This window comes from Pituophis catenifer, unplaced genomic scaffold (genome assembly GCF_029215685.1).
Source record: "Pituophis catenifer annectens isolate HBS135680 unplaced genomic scaffold, rPitCat1.0.hap2 SCAF_1, whole genome shotgun sequence".
Lineage (NCBI taxonomy): Eukaryota > Metazoa > Chordata > Lepidosauria > Squamata > Colubridae > Pituophis > Pituophis catenifer.
The window spans coordinates 171,855,611-171,874,631 of NW_027256881.1; the positions used below are offsets into that span (position 1 = coordinate 171,855,611).

Sequence of the window (19,021 nt, forward strand, 5' to 3'; positions counted from 1 at the left end):
TCTAACGGCTGTGGCCGGGAGGGCTTTCTATCAGGTCCCCCTGATTCGCCAGTTGCGTCCCTTTCTGGATCGGGACTCCTTATGCACAGTCACTCATGCCCTCGTCACTTCCTGTATGGACTACTGTAATGCTCTTTACATGGGGCTCCCCTTGAGGAGCACCCGGAGGCTCCAACTGGTCCAGAATGCAGCCGCGTGGGTGGTTATGGGAACGACTTGGCGTTCTCATGTAACACCTCTCCTGCGCAAGCTGCACTGGCTCCCCGTGGTCTCCCGGGTGCGCTTCAAGGTCCTGGTTACCACCTTTAGGACCATGGCTTAGGACCTGGGTACCTACGAGACTGCCTTCTGCCACCAGTAGCCTCTCACCGGCCAGTACGCTCCCACAGAGAGGGACTCCTCAGGGTGCCGTCGATCAAACAGTGTTTTTTTTATTGCAAAAGTTTTACAATTACATTTTCACCCCTTTTTTCACCCCCCCACCACCCTCCCCAAACTTCCCATCCTCCCTAACCCTCCCCCCCAGACTTCCCTATTACATACTCATAACTAATAACACTAATATATAAACCTGAACCCATCCCTCCCCCTATATAATTTTTCCTCTTTGTCTCTTTACATTAAAATATTTCTAATACATTATTTTCAAATAAAAGCTATTTGATACTTTCTAGTTTGGTATTTGTTCTGAACATATTCTATCCACCTTTTCCATTCCCATTCATAAGTCTCTTGTGAACAATCTTTTAAATACGCTGAAATCTTCGCCATCTCTGCAAAACTGGCCATCTTCAAAGTCCATTCCTCGATAGTAGGCAAAGCTTCATTCTTCCAGTATTTACCTATCAACAATCTTGCTGCTGTTATCATATACAATATTAGTTTTATTTCACCCCGTGTAAAACCCTTAACTATACCCACATGAATCACATGATTGGGGCTGCTGCAATGGCTGCAACTTTGAGAATGGGTTTTAAGTCCCTCTTGTTCAGCACTGAGGTAGCTTTGAATGAATGAATGGATGAATGTAACCTAAGAACGATCTATGTGTTGGACAGTATGTGAATGTCAGGACCATTAAGTGAAGTCATTTCCCCCAATCGGCATTTTTTGCTGGAAACTGGAAATAAACACCACTTTCAAAAAATGTAACACATTGCAGTCAGGTGACCATGGGATGTACAAATCATTGTAAAGATGAACCGTTTACCAAATGCCTAAAGTGCGATCATGTGATGGGGGTTGTGCAGTTGTGTGGTTATCCAAAAACATTGTAAGTATCTGTGGTGAGGGGGAGGTCCATCAAATGGTAATTAAGTGACCAGTCATAACTTGAGAACTACTTATAATCATATTTTAAAAGATGTTCTTTTGCTTCTCTTTCTAGTTACAGAAGCACCCTTCTTATCAGATGGCTTTTGTCCAGGAAGCTGGATCATTTTTATCATTCATCTCCCAAGTGCAGAATGAAACTTCTATATGGAACCTCTTCCTGATGACTCCAGATATCATTCATGGTGCCACCACAGTGAGAGACATGGTTGATACTCTTCACAGCAGGAAAAGGTAAAAGAGATGGAAGGTAGAAACTGTTATGCATACTTTACCACCCCTCTAATCTCCCCCCTGTGTAATATACATTTCTACATAACATTGAACTATTCTACTCCCTATATACTATACATTTCTACACAACATTCAACTAAAAGCTATCTGATACTTCCTAGTTTGGTATTTATTCTGCACATAATCTATCCATTTCTTCCACTCCCAAGCATAAATCTTTTAAGTATGCTGATATCTTCACCATTTCTGCAAAATTGGCCACCTTCAAAGTCCATTCTTCAATAGTAGGCAAAACACCCCTTTTCCAATATTGACCAATCAATAACCTAGCTGCTGTCACCATGTACAATATCAATTTTGTTTCACCCATTGAAAAACCCTTAACTATACCCAATAAAAACAATTGGGGAGAAAATTGGAGTTTTTTCTTCAAAACATTTTGCATAACCCACCAAATTTTTATCCAGAAAGCCTTCACTTTCTTACAAGTCCACCATATATGATAATATGTAGCATCCAAACAATCACATCTCCAACATTTTGGTTGAACATTAGGATACATGTATGACAATTTCTTAGGATCTAAATGCCATCTATAAAACATTTTATAAAAATTTTCCCTCAAGTTCTGTGACTGCGTAAATTTAACATTCTGAACCCATTTTTTTCCCACGTTTCCATCATAACTGGTTCTGCAAAATTTTGTGCCCACTTTATCAAAGAATCTTTAACCAGTTCATTTTCGGAGTCTCTTTCTAACAAAACATTATAAACCCTCTTGATATGCATTGGGCCTTTCTCTTTTATCTGTCTAACCAATTCTTCTTCATGCAACATTAAACCAGTTTTTTGATCTTCTCTCCATCTCAGTTGAAGTTGATTATACTGTAACCAAGTTAAATTAAACTTACAGTACTTTTTGACTGTTACACAAATGAACCCAAGTTTGATGAACTGAGATAATTTAAGGGCTTTCTTTTCTAAACATCAATTTGTGTTCAATTATTCCACAGTGGATGGTGATTACTTCCATATGAAATTAAAATAAGGTGGTAAAATTTGATCATTTTATAGTGAATTTATAGACCAGCACTATGATTTTTATCCATGGTGAAATTAAATTTGGCAGCAAAAAAGGTCTGCATTATTATATTTATGAAGAAATATGCCTCTGGTTTATAATGAATGGAACATTGAATCAAATGATTGCAGTTGACTTTGTTTTCATTATCCCATTTTTTTATGGAGGCTGTTAGCTTTTGGTGGCATGGTTTCACTAGTGGCTGTCTCTTGGCAGCTGCCATTTTCTTTTCCTAAAATGCCTTAGGCAATGGCTAGAAGAAATTCATTTCTTCGACAACTCCCATACTGTCAAATTCTTTTTATTGTGTGTGTGTTCAAGTCAGTATTGACTCCTGCAATTGCCTGAAGAAGTCCCTGAAGTCAGGAAACATGCCCCCCCTCCCTATAGTGGGGAAAAGAAGAAAGAAGTATGTGGAAGAGAATCACTGAAATAAATATGACAAACAAATTAATACATTCTGCAACATTTTCCCAAAGGCCTCTTCATATACAATTTCACTGGTGTTGCATTATATGAAAAAGCCATCGGTGAGAAAGCTGCTTTTAAACCAATCCCTTTTTGGGTCTTTCATGTTATAGTAGCATTTTATTTACAGCTGAAAAAGATTAGAAGTGGAGCAAGGGACTGGCTGTTAATTTAATGTGAGTGGGTCCCCCCCACCCCCCCACAGCTGTTAATTCTAGTTCTTTCAGGATTTTTTTCAGAGACAATGTTTAAACCCTTTTAAAAAGTGCATATCATAGAGGAGCGTCCCTTATATGGAAAACTGCTATGAGCTAGGATTGGCTCATGCCTGATTTCATTGCATCATCATGCTTAGGACTTTTCTTTTCTTGTTTTAAAGGTTATTTATGAAGAGGGATAATAGTCCTCAAATGAGTCTAAATATGACTAGCTGGCTATCTACTTTGAACTGTTCAGAACTAGGTAAGACTAGTCCATTTGTTGTACCTGATCAAAGACCTAAGTAATGTTAATTTATTTATTTATTTAGTTATCAAATTTCCATATCACACATCACACTTGGTTGACTCTGGATGGTTTGCAAGTAAAACAAAATCATATAAAAGCCATAGTTAAGAACAAAATTAAAAATCAAATTGAAACAGAGTTAAATGGAACTATTGAAATGTTAATAGATAGAGGAAGTATCTATTCCTCTGAGGAAACGGAGTATCTAGACCCATACCAATCAGGTTTCCGGCACGGGCACAGCACGGAAACGGCATTGGTCGCCCTGGTGAATGATCTCTGGCGGGCCCAGGATGGAGGTTGTTCCTCCATCCTGATCCTACTTGAACTTTCAGCGGTCTTTGATACCATCGATCATGGTATCCTACTGCAGCGACTTGGGGGGTCGGGGGTAGGAGGCACTGTTTTACAGTGGTTCTCCTACTACCTCTCAGGTCGCTCGCAGTTTGTATGGGTGGGGGAACAGAGGTCCACCCCGAGGCCCCTAACTCAGGGATCGGTTCTCTCCCCCCTACTCTTTAACATCTATATGAAGCCACTGGGTGAGATTTATTTATTTATTTATTTATTTATTTATTTATTTATTTATTTATTTATTTATTTATTTATTATATTTCTATACCGCCTTTCTCCCGTAGGACTCAAGGCGGTGTATAGCCAAGAAAAATATAGACACACAAACATCATAAAATTGCTAATTAAAATTATTACTTAGTTTGGCCAATTAAATAAAACCCAGAATTAGATAACATTTTAAAAAATCATTCACATGTTCATATGTTTAGCCCCGCCTGTTGGAACATCAGAGTCTTGAGGGCATGGCGGAAAGCACGGAGATCAGGGATATTCCGTATCACTGGGGGCGGTTCATTCCAAAGGGTTGGAGCCCTCACAGAGAAGGCCCTCCCCCTGGGAGTCGCCAGTTGGCATAATTTGACTGACGGTACCCTGAGTAGTCCCTCCCTATGAGAACGAACTGGTCGGTGGGAGGCTATTGGTGGCAAAAGATGGTCTCATAGGTACCCAGGTCCTAAGCATGGAGCGCTTTAAAGGTGATGACTAACACCTTGAATCGCACCCGGAAGACCACTGGGAGCCAGTGCAGCTCGCCCAGGAGAGGTGTTACATGGGCACAACTAGCTGCACCCATAATCACCCGCGCGGCTACATTCTGGACCAGCATTACAGTAGTCCATACGGGAGGTAACTAGGGCATGAGTGACTGTGCGCAAGGTGTCCCGATCCAGAAAGGGACGCAACTGGCGGATCAGGCAAACCTGATAAAAGGCCCCCCTGGCCACGGCCGTAATGTGCTCTTCTAAAGATAGCTGTGAATCCAGGAGGACACCCAAGTTGCGAGCCCTCTCTGTGGGGAGTAAGGTCTCATCCCCAATTGTCAGTGATGGTACCAGCTAACTATACTGGGATGCCGGAAGCCACAGCCACTCGGTCTTGGAGGGGTTGAGTCTGAGCTTGTTTCTCCCCATCCAGATCCACACGGCCTCCAGGCAACGGGACATCACAGTAAGGGCATCATTGGGGTGGTCTGGGGTGGAGATGTATAGCTGTGTGTCATCAGCATACTGATGAACACTCACCCCGAAACCACGGATTTATCTCGCCTAGCGGTTTTACATAAATGTTGAACAGAAGGGGTGAGAGGACTGACCCTTGCGGCACCCCACAAATAAGGTGCCTCAAGGTCAACCTCTGCCCCCCTGCCAACACAAACTGCAAACGGTCAGAGAGGAAGGAGGAGAACCACCGAAGCACGGTGCCCCCTATTCCTAACCCCTCCAGCCGGTGCAGTGAGATACCATGGTCGATGGTATCAAAAGCCACTGAGAGATCTAATAGGACCAGGACAGAGGAACCACCTCTGTCCCGAGCCCTCCAGAGATCATCAACCAATGCAACCAATGCCGTTTCTGTGCTGTATCGTGGCCTGAAGCCCGACTGGTATGGATCCAGATAGACAACTTCATCCAGGTACCAGCCACCACACTCTCAACAACCTTCGTAACGAAGCGAAGATTGGAGACTGGACGATAATTTGATAATATAGCCAGGTCCAGGGAAGGCTTCTTGAGGAGGGGCTTCACAACTGCCTCTTTCAAGGCAGTGGGAAAGACACCCTCACTCAGAGAAGCATTTATAATCCCCTGGAGCCAGCCTCGTGTAACCTCCCGGGAGGCCAGTACCAACCAGGAGGGACACGGGTCCAATAAACATGTGGCAGCGCTAAGCTTGCCCAGAATCCTGTCCACATCCTCAGGAGCCACAGAGTCAAACTCTTCCCATATAACACTCTCAGGACCTACCCCCGTCTCCTCCCCTGGATCTACCCAATCGGAGTCCAGGCCTTCCCGAATCTGAGCGACTTTATCATGCAGGAATTGCACAAAATCCTCAGCTTGACCCTGTAAGGGGTCTTCCCGCACCCCCACCTGAAGTAGGGAGCGGTTCACCCTAAACAGCGCAGCTGGGCGGTTCTCTGCAGATGCAATAAGAGCGGAGAAGTAGCTAGACTTCACCGCTTTTATCGCCACTAGGTAGGTCATAATATAAGATCTCACCTGTGTTCGGTCAGATTCAGATCAGCTTGTCCTCCAATCGCTCTCCAGGCATCTTTTCCGATGCTTCATCTCTCTCAGCTCCTCAGAAAACCAAGGAACTAGTCGAGATCGGCATCGGGTCAGAGGCCGCAAAGGTACAACACGGTCCAAGGCCCCAGTAACCGCCCTGTCCCAGGCCACCACCAGGTCCTCAGTCGAGTCGTGAGCCAGAGTCTCAGGAAATGGCCCAAGCTCTGTCAGGAACCTCTCGGGGTCCATCAGGCACCTGGGACGGAACCACTTGGTTGGTTCCGTCTCCCTGCGGTGGGTGGAAGTGACCTGAAAGTCCATGTGAAGGAGAGAATGATCAGACCATGACAAGGGCTTGATGTCTAGATCCCCTATTCTTAGATCATTCAGCCACTGATCCAAGACAAAAATCAAGTCCAGAGTGTGATTCCCCAAGTGGGTGGGGCCTTGAACTACCTGGGTCAGGTCCATGGCCGTCATGGAAGCCATGAACTCCCGAGCTGCCTCCAATATCTCACCAGCAGATGGCAGGTTAAAATCCCCCATAACAATAAGTCTGGGGGTTTCCACTGCCACCCCGGCTATAACGTCAAGCAGCTCAGGCAGGACTGCCGTCACATGGCAGGGAGCCAGGTACGTAATCAGTAGGCCCATCTGTATTCCCCGACCCCACTTCACAAGGAGGGACTCACATCCGGCTATCTGAGGAACAGTGGCCTCCCTCGGGCAAAGACTTTCTCTAATAATTGCTGCCACTCCCCCACCCCTTCCCTGAGCCCTTGGCTGATGGAATGCACGGAAACCTGGCGGGCACATTTCCACAAGGGGAACTCCTCCCTCCTGGCCTAACCAGGTCTCCGTAATCCCTGCCAGGTCAGCACCCCTCTCCGAAATAAGATCGTGAATGAGGGGGGCTTTATTTACCACTGAGCTGGCATTACACAACATCAGCTGTAGACTCAGGGCCTGAGACTCTGAACAACCTGGGAAACGAGCAATGCTTTGGGGGTCGGAGTGCGCAATCGCTCGCAAGCAGTGAGTGTGCACTCCCGAAACATAATATGGCCCCCTGCTACCATCATATCTGCCCCTCCCACTTATTATACTAATGCCCATCGTTTTGTCCCTCTGCATCCTTGTCAAATTTCTGTCCCAGTCCTCCCCGCCGTGATCATCAGATCCATTACCCCATTCAGTGGATTTATGGATCCCCCCAGATCCATTCCCACAATCCCTCCCAGAACCCCTTAAAATAGAAGTTAAAAATTTATCTAAAAAACCCCAAAGCCGTCGGTTTTTTGCAAACCACCTCTTGGGGTTCCAAAACCCATCCTCAAGATCATTCGTGGTTTCGGGGTGAGGTATCATCAATATGCTGATGATACTCAATTATATATCTCCACCCTGGGCCACCCCGGGGATGCCCTTTCCGTGATGTCCCGATGCCTGGAGGCGATGCGGGCCTGGATGGGCAGGAACAGACTCAGACTCAACCCTTCCAAGACTGAGTGGCTGTGGATGCTGGCATCCCGTGTTCTAGAGGTCCCGTCACTTTTGATGGGGGGGGAGAGGTACTCGCCCCCGTTGAAAGGGCCCGCAACTTGGGTGTCCTCCTGGATTCCCGGCTGTCCCTAGAAGACCATTTGACAGCCGTGACCGGGGGGGATTTCACACAGGTGCACCTGGTGCGCCAGTTGCGCCCTTTTCTAGACCATGATGCCCTTTGCACAGTCACTCATGCCCTGGTTACCTCCCACTTGGATTACTGCAACTCCCTGGGACTGCATGGGGCTGCCCTTGAGGTGCACCCGGCTGCATGGGGCTGCCCTTGAGGTGCACCCGGAGGCTCCAGCTGGTCCAGAATGTGGCCGCGCAGGTTATTACGGGAGCTCCTCGTTACTCCCGTGTAACACCTCTCCTGCACGAGCTGCACTGGCTACCGGTGGTCATCCGGATCCGCTTCAAGGTGCTGGTATTGACTTATAAAGCCCTACATGGCTTAGGTCCGGGGTATTTGCAGGACCATCTCCTGCCTGCTTCCCACCGTCCTGTCCGCTCCCATAGGGTTGCTCTCCTCAGGGTACCGTCGACCAGGCAATGCCGTCTAGCGACGCCCAGGGGTAGGGCGTTCTCTGTGGAACGAACTACCCATCGAGCTCTGGACAGCCCCGGATCTCCGCTCCTTCCGTCGAGGCCTGAAGACTTGGTAATTCCAACGAATGGGCTGATTCTGAACCTTGGGTTTTTATTATTTATTATTTTAATCTGGTTTTAGTGGGGTTTTATTATTGTATGTTTTTAATCTGTGTTCACCGCCCTGAGTCCTTTGGGAGAAGGGTGGCATATAAATTCTGTAAAAAAAAAAAAAAGTACCTTCAGCCCACCAACTCTCCCCACCAATGCTTGCATGATAAACCCCATGCCAATTGGCAGAGCCAAGCCTTGAAGCTCTTCTAAAAGGCTAGGAGAGTGGGGCCCTATCTAGTCTCTGGGGCAAGGTGTTCCACAGGACAGGGAACAATGGCAGAGAAGGGTCTCTTCTTAGACCCCACTAGCTGAATTTCTTTAAGTGACGGGATCCACAGCATAACTTCCCTGCTTATATAGGTGGGATGAGTTGGTGAAATGAAATGGAAACTCCAGTAGGTAGATCCAAATCCTTGTATTACAGGCTGGTAATAAACCATGTTCTTGCTTCAGGTCTTTTACATAGTTAATTGAATATGGTGAATATTCTCCCCCAATACATTATTCAGCAAAAGAAATGCTGACATTGCTATACAATATTGCAGCCAATGTATAATATTCTAATTTTAAATATTACTCTATTAAATTTGAAAGCATTCATTCTTTCTGATGAACACTGGCAGTGATATGTCAGCCCCAATTTATATAACTAGATTTCTCAATAAGCAAACAGATACCACATAATGATCTGAAACAACCCTGAAGACAAATATTAGCCAGCTTTAGGTGGAAAACATGCTTTGCATTCTCTAGAAAACCATAAAAAAATCCCAGCAAGGCATTTATGAGGTTTACTCCAATTCTATTATTCCACAGGCAGAGAGATATAACATACATTTTATGTAATAAAATAATAGTACCCTCTCACAGTTGAAAGATAATAATTGAAATTAGTAATTTAACTTATTTATTTGTTGGCTTGTTTTTGTAGATAAAAATAATTTGGCAGTAAATTACATTTGTGAACAACCCATTTCCTCAAAAAAGATTCTGATTTTATTTGCTAAAATGAAAGAAGTTTTAAGGTGAGTTCTGAGTTAAAGTTATTCTTTCTCCTGCTATAAAATGTTACTTCAAAAGGAATGAAGAATTTTCCAGAAACTACTCTGTTTTCTTCCAATTATGTGAGTATTTCTCTAGTTCCTCTTATATTGTTAAGACAGCAGGTATAAAAATGTATCAGTATTTGACTGAAATACAGGTAATCCTCAATTTACGATAGTAATGGAGCCTGGCCATTCATATTGGAAATCAAGGATTACATTAAACAAAGTACATAATTAACCACCTCTCTGTCCCTGCTTTCCCCAATGCATTCGTTAAACAAATGCATGGGCCATTAGATAGAACATAATGTGACTCAAGGATGGGGGAAACAATGGGAGGCTTAGTCCAGACACAAGCATACCAAGGATACCTCTGCCTCCCACTGAGATATCCCATGCTCTCCCCCTGTCCCCTGGGCTCCCCAAAACCCTAAGGGCTTCCTCCATACCCCACCCCACCACTATTGCACACTTACTTTTTGAAGATATCCAGAATTCAGGAAGTTGGAGTAGAGAAGGATGCTGTTGCTTAAGGAGCTAGGAGTTCCTAGAATTCCTTAGCTCCCTGAACACCAGTGTAACATTTTACCCCTTTGAAAGAAAGAAGCTGCTTTGCTGAGTTACTCAAGAAAGCACAAACATTTCTTCCTCGTGCTGGATAGAAAAGACTACATTTTGTAACCTTATCTGGCTGAGAACAATGCAGCTACTTTGCGTACAACAGCTCAGGTTTCACAACAGGTTGAAAAGGAGATTGCTAGAATCCTCCCATGTGACCTCCTCCTTCTCAACCTCCTGAGTTCTGCTAATCTTCAGAAGGTAAGTGTGGGATTGTGAGGGGTGGAAGAGAGCTGTTTGGAATTTGGTGAGGAAACAAAACTGGGTCTATGGAGATCCAGTAGGGCAGGATGGAGGGGGGAATAGATATGTGGGTGTGCTGCAGTGTCTCTGCAAGGTTAGAATTCTACACAACCCAGTCATTCATAAGGTGAATGACCAGGTTGGTTCTGTAGAATTTGTAACTTTGAAATAGGGTTGTATATAGATTTTTTTTTTGGTGGTTGGTGGTGTCTGTTGTAACTTTGAATGGACAATAAATGATCTATTGTACCTTAAGAATTACCTGTATACACATGTAAAAGCTAGTATTCACACAAGATCAACAGAACAACTATAAATGTCTACCCAAAAACGAGTGCCATTGTTTTTAATGTATTTTTTTATTTATAAATTAAATATATGTATGACTTTAGCATGTGACAATACACTTTATAAAAATATAATTCAATGGTATATGCATGAAATTGGAACTGCCACATTTCAATTGAATAAGGAGCTGCTTCAAGGGTAGCTACCTCTGTTGAAAATGTTCCCATGTGTCAGTAAGAGCTACTATTTTCACCCTGATTGAAGCAGTAAAGGAACAGATTAATTCTCTCCCATAGATCAGCAATCATGTCTTTTGCAGTACAGCACTGTAACCGTTTCAGAAACATCCACTGACATTAATAAAAGTTATTAACAGAGTTTTTAAATGTTTATAGTTAAAAGAGAGGGTTGACTAGAAAAGAGGAATCTGGGAACTAAAAAGGTGGGAGTGTCTTGGAAAAAGACAAAAAACTGAGTCAGGAACCATGAAAGACCATATCTGGCATTTTTAATGTTTGATTGGAATCTTATTTAAGACCAGTCATAAGCATAAGCCTTATGTTTAATAGCAAAATATGATTTGTTAAAAATAGAAGCAAGCAAGGTGTAAGGAGGAGGTGAATGGGAAGACTGGTTATAAAAACAGTATTAGAAAGGGGAAACAAATTTCATGGTATTTCATGGCATTTTCATTTTCTTTGTTCTGTTATAAATGATGCACTCTCTATCTTTTTATTACAGGAATCTTTTAGCTCTTGATTTTGCTGATGAAGATTTTAAGACTGACTATTTTTTAAAGGATTTCAAAAGAAATACAAACTCCCAGAATAGCTTGAAGAAAATGCCATTATTTGACTTAAAAGAAACTCAAAATATCCACAATTTAAATGGGAGCATTGGGGATATCACATTTTTAAATAGTATTATTTTTAAAGCCAGAAAGGCATGGCAAAGTGTTAAAATGAGCACTGTCCTCAAATTATCTTTCCTTCCTGAAAAATATAGAAAATACTTAACTTCAGTGGAAGAATTGCCATCATTGTTAGTAAACTTTCTGCTTAAACCTGCAACAGCTGACAATTTTCCTGAGAAGCTCCTGGTACTTCAGAAAATATTTAGTATCATAACAAATATCAAGACTAATCATAACTACCTATTGATCTCTTCTCTGACCAACCTGATGCAGAAAATCCAAAATTCCATTAATGAATCTCAGTGGAATGAATTCAACACTTATTGGCATATTGTTGAAAAATTGAGGTCTGCAAAATGGAGTGATATAGACATCCTTATGTATAAACAGATTTTAGATATATTACATGACAATCTGTACGTCAACCATGATAACTTTGGACTTCCTTTGAAAATAGAACTTGAGCAAATGATTAAATTTGTAAACCATTTATTGGAAAAGCATGATGCAGGGAGCATCAAGGGAGCAAATGTTTCAATGGTTTTAAATACTATTTTGAAAAGTTTACAAGTGTTAGAGGACCTGGAGGAAAAGTACATCAGCGAATTTTTTATTGTTAATCCACTAATGAATACCAACAATGAAACTGTACAGAAATTATTTCGGATAATTAAGAAGGGTATAGAGATACTTTCTGATCCCAGTCAGATAGAATCATTTAATATTAACAAAAGTGATACCCTCCTCAGATTTTCACAATCATTACCTTTGCTGGATTTATATATGACTCCAGTGTGGCATAATTCTTCAATACAAGCAAAAACGTTGCAACTGTTGTATTTAGCACCAAGCCTTCTTCAAATGGGAAACATTCAGGCTGACAACAGATTCGCAGACTGCACTGTCAAAGATTTCCATCTCATTGCATTTGAAGTGTTTGTCAATAATTCCACACTAAAGGAAGCCTTAAGAGAAAGAAAATGTAATTTTCTCTTCTCTTCTCTGGATTTTGAAAACCAAACAACCTATGACTATATGTTTACCCAATTGTTTACAACAAAAAGTCTCAAATCGGCATCGCTTTTTGAAATAATCCAGGGAAACAAAAGGAAACACTTATCAGGTGAATTTCAATGTCTCATCAAATTATTAGAAGTTTCATCCAGTTTTCTGTCTAAATTAATTGGGATCCATAAATTACAGAATTCCTGGATAGAAAGGATTGATAAAAATCTAAGTGCCTTTTCTCTTGATCTGTCTCAACATAATCTGACTTGCAGAGAACCATTGCTTAGCAATATCATTGACAAAATTTCTGCTTTACACATTCAGAATCCTTTTATTTTTAAAGGAACAGTAGCAGATATTCAAAATATCCTGGATAACCCATCATTTTGGAATCAAACATTTGTGTCTTCTTTTTTGCTACATAATAAACACCAAAAGATTGTAGCAAAGTTTTTACAAATGAGCAAAAATGTTGTTCATCAATCAAAATGGAATAATTTTTCAGAAATCTTGAGTGAGACTGTAGAAATATTGCACTCAAAACAGAATGTGACAAATACAAAGCAGTATATTCAACTGCTAGAAATGTCCAGAAAAGCACTAATTCTTGTTGGCATTGGATTAGCCAACAAGGAAAAAGAAACATGCAAACTTCTTGAAACTTTAAACTGGGGCATAAGAGTTTCCTCTTTAGAAGACATATTAGATATGTTAAGATTGTTCCTAAATTCCAGTTCTGACATAGATTACAACATTTATTTTAGAACAAATATTAATACTTTTTTATCACCTTTTAATGCTCTTTTTCAAAGACTTTTCTACATTGATCCTTCTCCAGAACAAATCAAATACATATTAAACAAAACTATAAGAATATCAAATGAATTGTTTTTAAATAGGATCAACTTAAAACTTACAATGATATGGAAAACTATCCAGAAGATGATGTCTGTAACAACTACCCAATTTCCAATGGAAATACCATGGACTTTTGATTCAAGAGAAGAAATTCCTTTGACAGATTTTTTTCTTAAATCTTCAGTAATAAAAGCCATTCTGAAACCATTCTTGACCTCTCATAATAACTATCATAGTAAAACAAATGTAAATCTGATTACTTATCTTTCACAATTACTACAAAGAATCCAAAATACTGCTAAAAAATCCTGGTCAAATGAGTTGAAGGCCTTTGTAAATATTTATACAGAACTACAACCTGTAATGCATCGCTCACTTTTTTTAAGTACGTTACATAAACATCTTTCTTTACTGAATAATGCTTCTGACTTTCATTTTAACTCAGAACTGCAAGGGTTAACTCAACTTTTATCCTATGTATTACCAAAATATAATGAAGAAAACCCACATATTAACACTTCAGAACGAATTAATATTGTTGTTAGGAAGCTGTTATTTCAGCAAAGGTTTAGGCATCAATTTAACATTAGTCAATTAGAAACCATCCTCCCACTGGGTAATAATAGTCACAAAACCTTTGAAAATATTTATGACATACTGAATGAAGGAGCAATTATACTTTCTGACAGCAAATTGGAAGAAACTAATCAAAGAAAAATTGCCATCTTGTATGGTTTTTCACAATTTCTGTTTCAAAAGGAATTCAGTGAATCAATCTTAGGGAATAGAAATTTAGTTGAAACAAAAACAGTTGATATCTTATATTTAACTCTAAGTCCATTATTACATAGCTGGACCAATAAAATGGGAGTGCCACATAATTGCAATGCTCAAGATATAATTCACATAATTTTTCAAATGCTGTTTAAAAATATCTCTCTCTCTGAAGTATATAACCAAAATGATTGTGAACGGCTTTTCTCCTCCATGGATTTTGAAAAGAAAACAAATCAAACATTTATTGACTTCTTACTTTTCTCCATAAAAAATTTCCAGCAGACAAAATTAATAAATCTTTACCAAAAAAATAATGTGCATTTTTCAAATGACTTGTTATGCATCATCAAATCACTACAAATTTCTTCTGGTTTGCTTTTGAAAATGGATATACTCTTTGATTTCCAACATCCTTGGATACAGGAGATGTATGCAACTTTAGCAAAAATTTCTAAACAATTACCATCAATTAATTCAACTTGTTTCATCCGAGTTCTTGATGATATAAATGATGTTACTTATAACCCTTCAAAAATCCCCGTGCTGTTTTCAGGTAATGAAACAGAACATTATATACAAAATTTCATTGACAAATTAATAGACTGGAGTGAGTTAGCAATATTCTTTAAGCAGCTTCAAGATTATGCATATATGAACATTCCTGTGAATGATGCCCCACAAAGAAATGAAGATGAAATCTCCATTCCATCTGAAAGTAATTTTTCACAAATTTGGACTATGTTGTCCAAATGGTACCACACAGAAACTGAGAATGCAAGATATGGCTTGGAAATGATGGGGAAAGTTCCGGATAACAACAAATCAGTTCCAGAAATATTTAATGTCAGTATTTCTATTTTAAATCATTTGGATTTGCTAAAGGAGCTTAAAGCAAATCCAGATCCAAATTTGCTGTCAAAAAGAACTGAGCTGCAATATAAATTTGATCATATTAGGCATCCTTTTCTGATGATTGCAGAAACACTTCTAAACAAGACGTTTTGGAAGGAATGGGAACAAGCACAATCTCCAAGCAATTTGATTGCACAGTAAGTAATGTGTTTCATAATTAGTTAAATGAAGAGAAATTTATTATCTTCTTCTCAGCAGAAAAGAAATGCTTTTTGAGATGAGGTTAACATAAGAAATAATATTGTATAAAATGTTCAGAATGATGCAGAATTACTGATGTCTGGTTCATATACATTGTTAAAAATGTATATTTATGCATAATTGACAGGATGACTTCACTACAGAGCAGAGAGAGCATTCATATATACTGGTACACTTGAGTATCTTTTGGTAACCTCACATGATTACCAAAATCCATTTTCTGATCAAATAGAAATTATTCTTATTTCCTCTTTGTGTTGAGTTAGAGCATAGAATAACAGAGTTGGAAGGGACCTTGGAAGAATTCTAGACTAACACTCTGTTCAAGCAGGAGACCTTATACTATTCTGTCTAAATTATTGTCCAATCTCTTCTTGAAAACTTCCAGTGATGAAACACTCACAATTTCTGAAGGCAAGCCCTTGCACTGATTAATTTTTCTCACCATCAGGAAATTTCTCCTTAGTTTTAGGTTGGATCTTTCTTTAAGGATCTTCCCCCAGTACTTCTTGTCGTGCCTTCAACTGCTTTGGGAAATAGTTGACCTTGTCTTCTTTGTGACAGCCCCTCAAGTATTGGAAGACTGCTTTCATGCACTCCTAATTCTTCTCTTTATTAGACTAGACATACTCAATTCAGTGTATGGTTTAGCTCCAGACCCCTAATTATTTTGCATTCTTTCTAGGGCTTCAGCATCTTTTTTGTATTGTAGTGACCAGAACTGGACACAGTATTCCAAGTGTGGTCTTATTATGCAGTGTAAAGCAGTACTAACACTTCACATGATCTTGATACTATTCTTCTGTTGATGCATGTTAGGATTGCATTTGCTTTTTTTGGCAGCTGCAGCACACATTGCTGGCTCATAACTAAGTGGTTGTCCATTAAGTCACCTAGATCCCTTGCACTGTTACTGTTGTTGAGCCACTGATTTTATATTTGTGCATTTGGTTTTTCTTGCTTAAGTGTAAAGCCTTACTTTTCTCACTACTGAATTGAATTCAGACAAATGGTTGTCCAGTCTCTTTTTGAAAGTCTCCAGTGATGGAGCACCTACAACTTCTGATGGTAAGTTGTTCCATTGGTTAATTGTCCTCACTGTTAAGAAGTTTCTCCTTAGTTCCAGGTTGCTTCTCTCCTTGGTTAGTTTCCAACCATTATTTATTCTCTTGGTACATTTTCTGAATTAAACTGTAGGTAAATTGAAGACTTTCTTTTAATTGCAAACCATTCTTTAATGTGTGTGACTTCACATAAGACTGTTTTGTTCTGTTTTGTCCCAGGTTTCTGTTTTCAGAATTTGAAAATGTCTTCCTAAAATCATCTCATAATAGTAACGTCTCATCATATTTCATTTGCATAATGAACATGTTTCAAGAGTCAGAAGATGAATTATCAGGTAACACTTACTTCCATAATAGCATACATTTGTTTTTAAATCTTCCCCTTGTGAAAGAGTTTAATAGCAACTGGGTGCTCTATGGTGATATTGATGACAGTTCATACCCAGATAAAAGCCAGGAAGCCTGATGAAGAGGAATACTACTGGGTCTGTTCCCCCCACATTTAATAAACATGCATCTGCTGTTTACACTTCAAAACCAATAGTAACACAAGGCTTAATGTAACTGTAGTATATTAGAATTAGAATTCTTTATTGGCCAAGTGTGATTAGACACACAAGGAATTTATTGCCAGTGCATAAGCTCTCATTGTACATACAGTAATAGTGACAGATCATATAACAACAACAACAACAATAATAATAATATAAAAATAATAAAACAGCTGGATGATTAAATGGATGGAAAACCAAAGTTTTGCATAGACAGCACTTGAAAAACATTGAAGGAAAATGTGATAACAACTTGACATAGGCATGGCTTAAGACGGAAACCATCAAGAAAGAACAGAAGGTTTAATACTGGCTGCTCAAGAACAAGCACTACAAACTAATGTCATGAAAGTGAAGATACAAAAATCCACTGACAATCCAAACTGCTGACTTTGCAATGACAAAGTTGAAAGCTGTTTCACATTTAATATGTGGGTGCAGCAAAATTGTGCAAACTGATTACAAAGCTAGACATGACCGAGTCATTATGTAAAAAATACGATTTACCTGTATCCGAAAAGTCATGGGAACATAAGCCTCATATGTGGCAAAAGTCATCGAAAATGAGAAGGTGAAGGTCTTGTGGGACTTTCGAATACAGATGGATTGTCATTTGGAACACAACAAGCCAGATATCACAGTTGTTGAAAACTGAAGCGTACAATTTATTGATATTGCTGTACCAGGAGAAGCCAGAGTCGAAGAAAAAGAACTGAAAAAAATCACGAAACCTGGCCATCGAAATTATGTGATTATGGATTAAACATGTAACAGTGATACCCATTGTCATCTTGGCACTTGGTACCATGTCCAAGAATTTTACAAAATACATCAAGAAATTGCAGCTTCCTGCAATAACATCAGTGGAACTGCAAAAAACTGCACTACTGAGAACATTATACATTTTAAGAAGATACTTGGTTGATACCTAGGATGCTGGAAGCAAACCATATAAACTATCAGCACCAGTCAATGATACTTGTGATACATTTTTAAATGTTCAGTTGACTGAGATTCATGTTTAATGAATAAAAGAGATAATAATAATAATAATAATAATAATAATAATAATAATAATAATAAATATTTTTATTTTTGAATGTTCAGTTGACTGAGTTTCATGTTTAATGAATAAAGTATGTTATAAAAATATAAAATATAATAATAGATATAAATAATTTCATAAAAATTATTGGGTACTTGTCTTGAGAGAAGAACGGCAGTGCCACTAGAAGTTGATGAATTGAAAAGTTACAGAGAAAAACAGATGGATTTGCAATGCTTTACATTCAGGCATTTTATTTTGTGATAATGGTTCTAGCTTAAACCTAAAAAAAGAAAGTATGTTCTGATGTTCATTCAAAGGAAAAGCTATTTGATGAAACAAATAATATTCTAAAATTGATAAAAACATTTGATGGAGTACTCGTTTGGAAAGTTTATTCCCTGGATGAACCTTAGAATGTTCTTTGGAATATAATATAGTCAATATAAACATTGTTTTTATTTGTGCTTGAAAACAGCTGAAACATGAAATGGAGTAATAAAGAAAAGAGTGGTCTGCAGTATTTTTTAGTGTGTGTGAGGGTTTGATTCCTACATCTTTCTTTTAAAGCTTGATTCAGCTCATGATGGTTAAGTATATTTTCCCCCCGAATTCTGGGAAGAATTCTTTCACAACTATTTTAAACTATAGAAATCAAATATATCTCAGTTGCCATTCAGTAAACTGATCTAAGAGACAAACACTTGCTGGAACAATATTGCTTTCATTGGTTTTCAAAGTGCTTGCAGAGTTTATTAATGAAAGTGGAAATCTATAAAAAATGTATTACAAAAGACAAATGGTGTTGTTTCTTACAGAAAATTGTACTCTTCCTCCAAAAATAAGAAAGCTAAAAGGAATTCTTTTTAATTCTCAAAATTCTTTTGCCACAGTTCCAGAGATTCTGATGTTAAAAGTAAGTAAGTGTATCATTTGGATATGAAAAATACCAATGATAATATGAAAGTGCACGTTTACTGTAACAAGTTTTTGAAGCTCAGCTGGCTGCTTTTTGTAGAATAGCATTGCTAGGGAAATGGACA

The 19,021-nt window shown here is 39.3% G+C and overlaps 1 protein-coding gene across 1 annotated transcript in view; it reads left to right on the top strand.

Moving 5' to 3' along the window:
• Positions 1-19,021, top strand: part of ABCA12 (ATP binding cassette subfamily A member 12) — a 326,573-nt gene that overhangs the window by 110,077 nt on the left and 197,475 nt on the right. The window contains exons 7-12 of the mRNA XM_070956774.1: positions 1,388-1,566; positions 3,495-3,577; positions 9,386-9,479; positions 11,391-15,254; positions 16,602-16,717; positions 18,797-18,894. Coding sequence (XP_070812875.1) covers positions 1,388-1,566; positions 3,495-3,577; positions 9,386-9,479; positions 11,391-15,254; positions 16,602-16,717; positions 18,797-18,894 — 4,434 coding nt within the window. The remainder of the gene's footprint in view (positions 1-1,387; positions 1,567-3,494; positions 3,578-9,385; positions 9,480-11,390; positions 15,255-16,601; positions 16,718-18,796; positions 18,895-19,021) is intronic.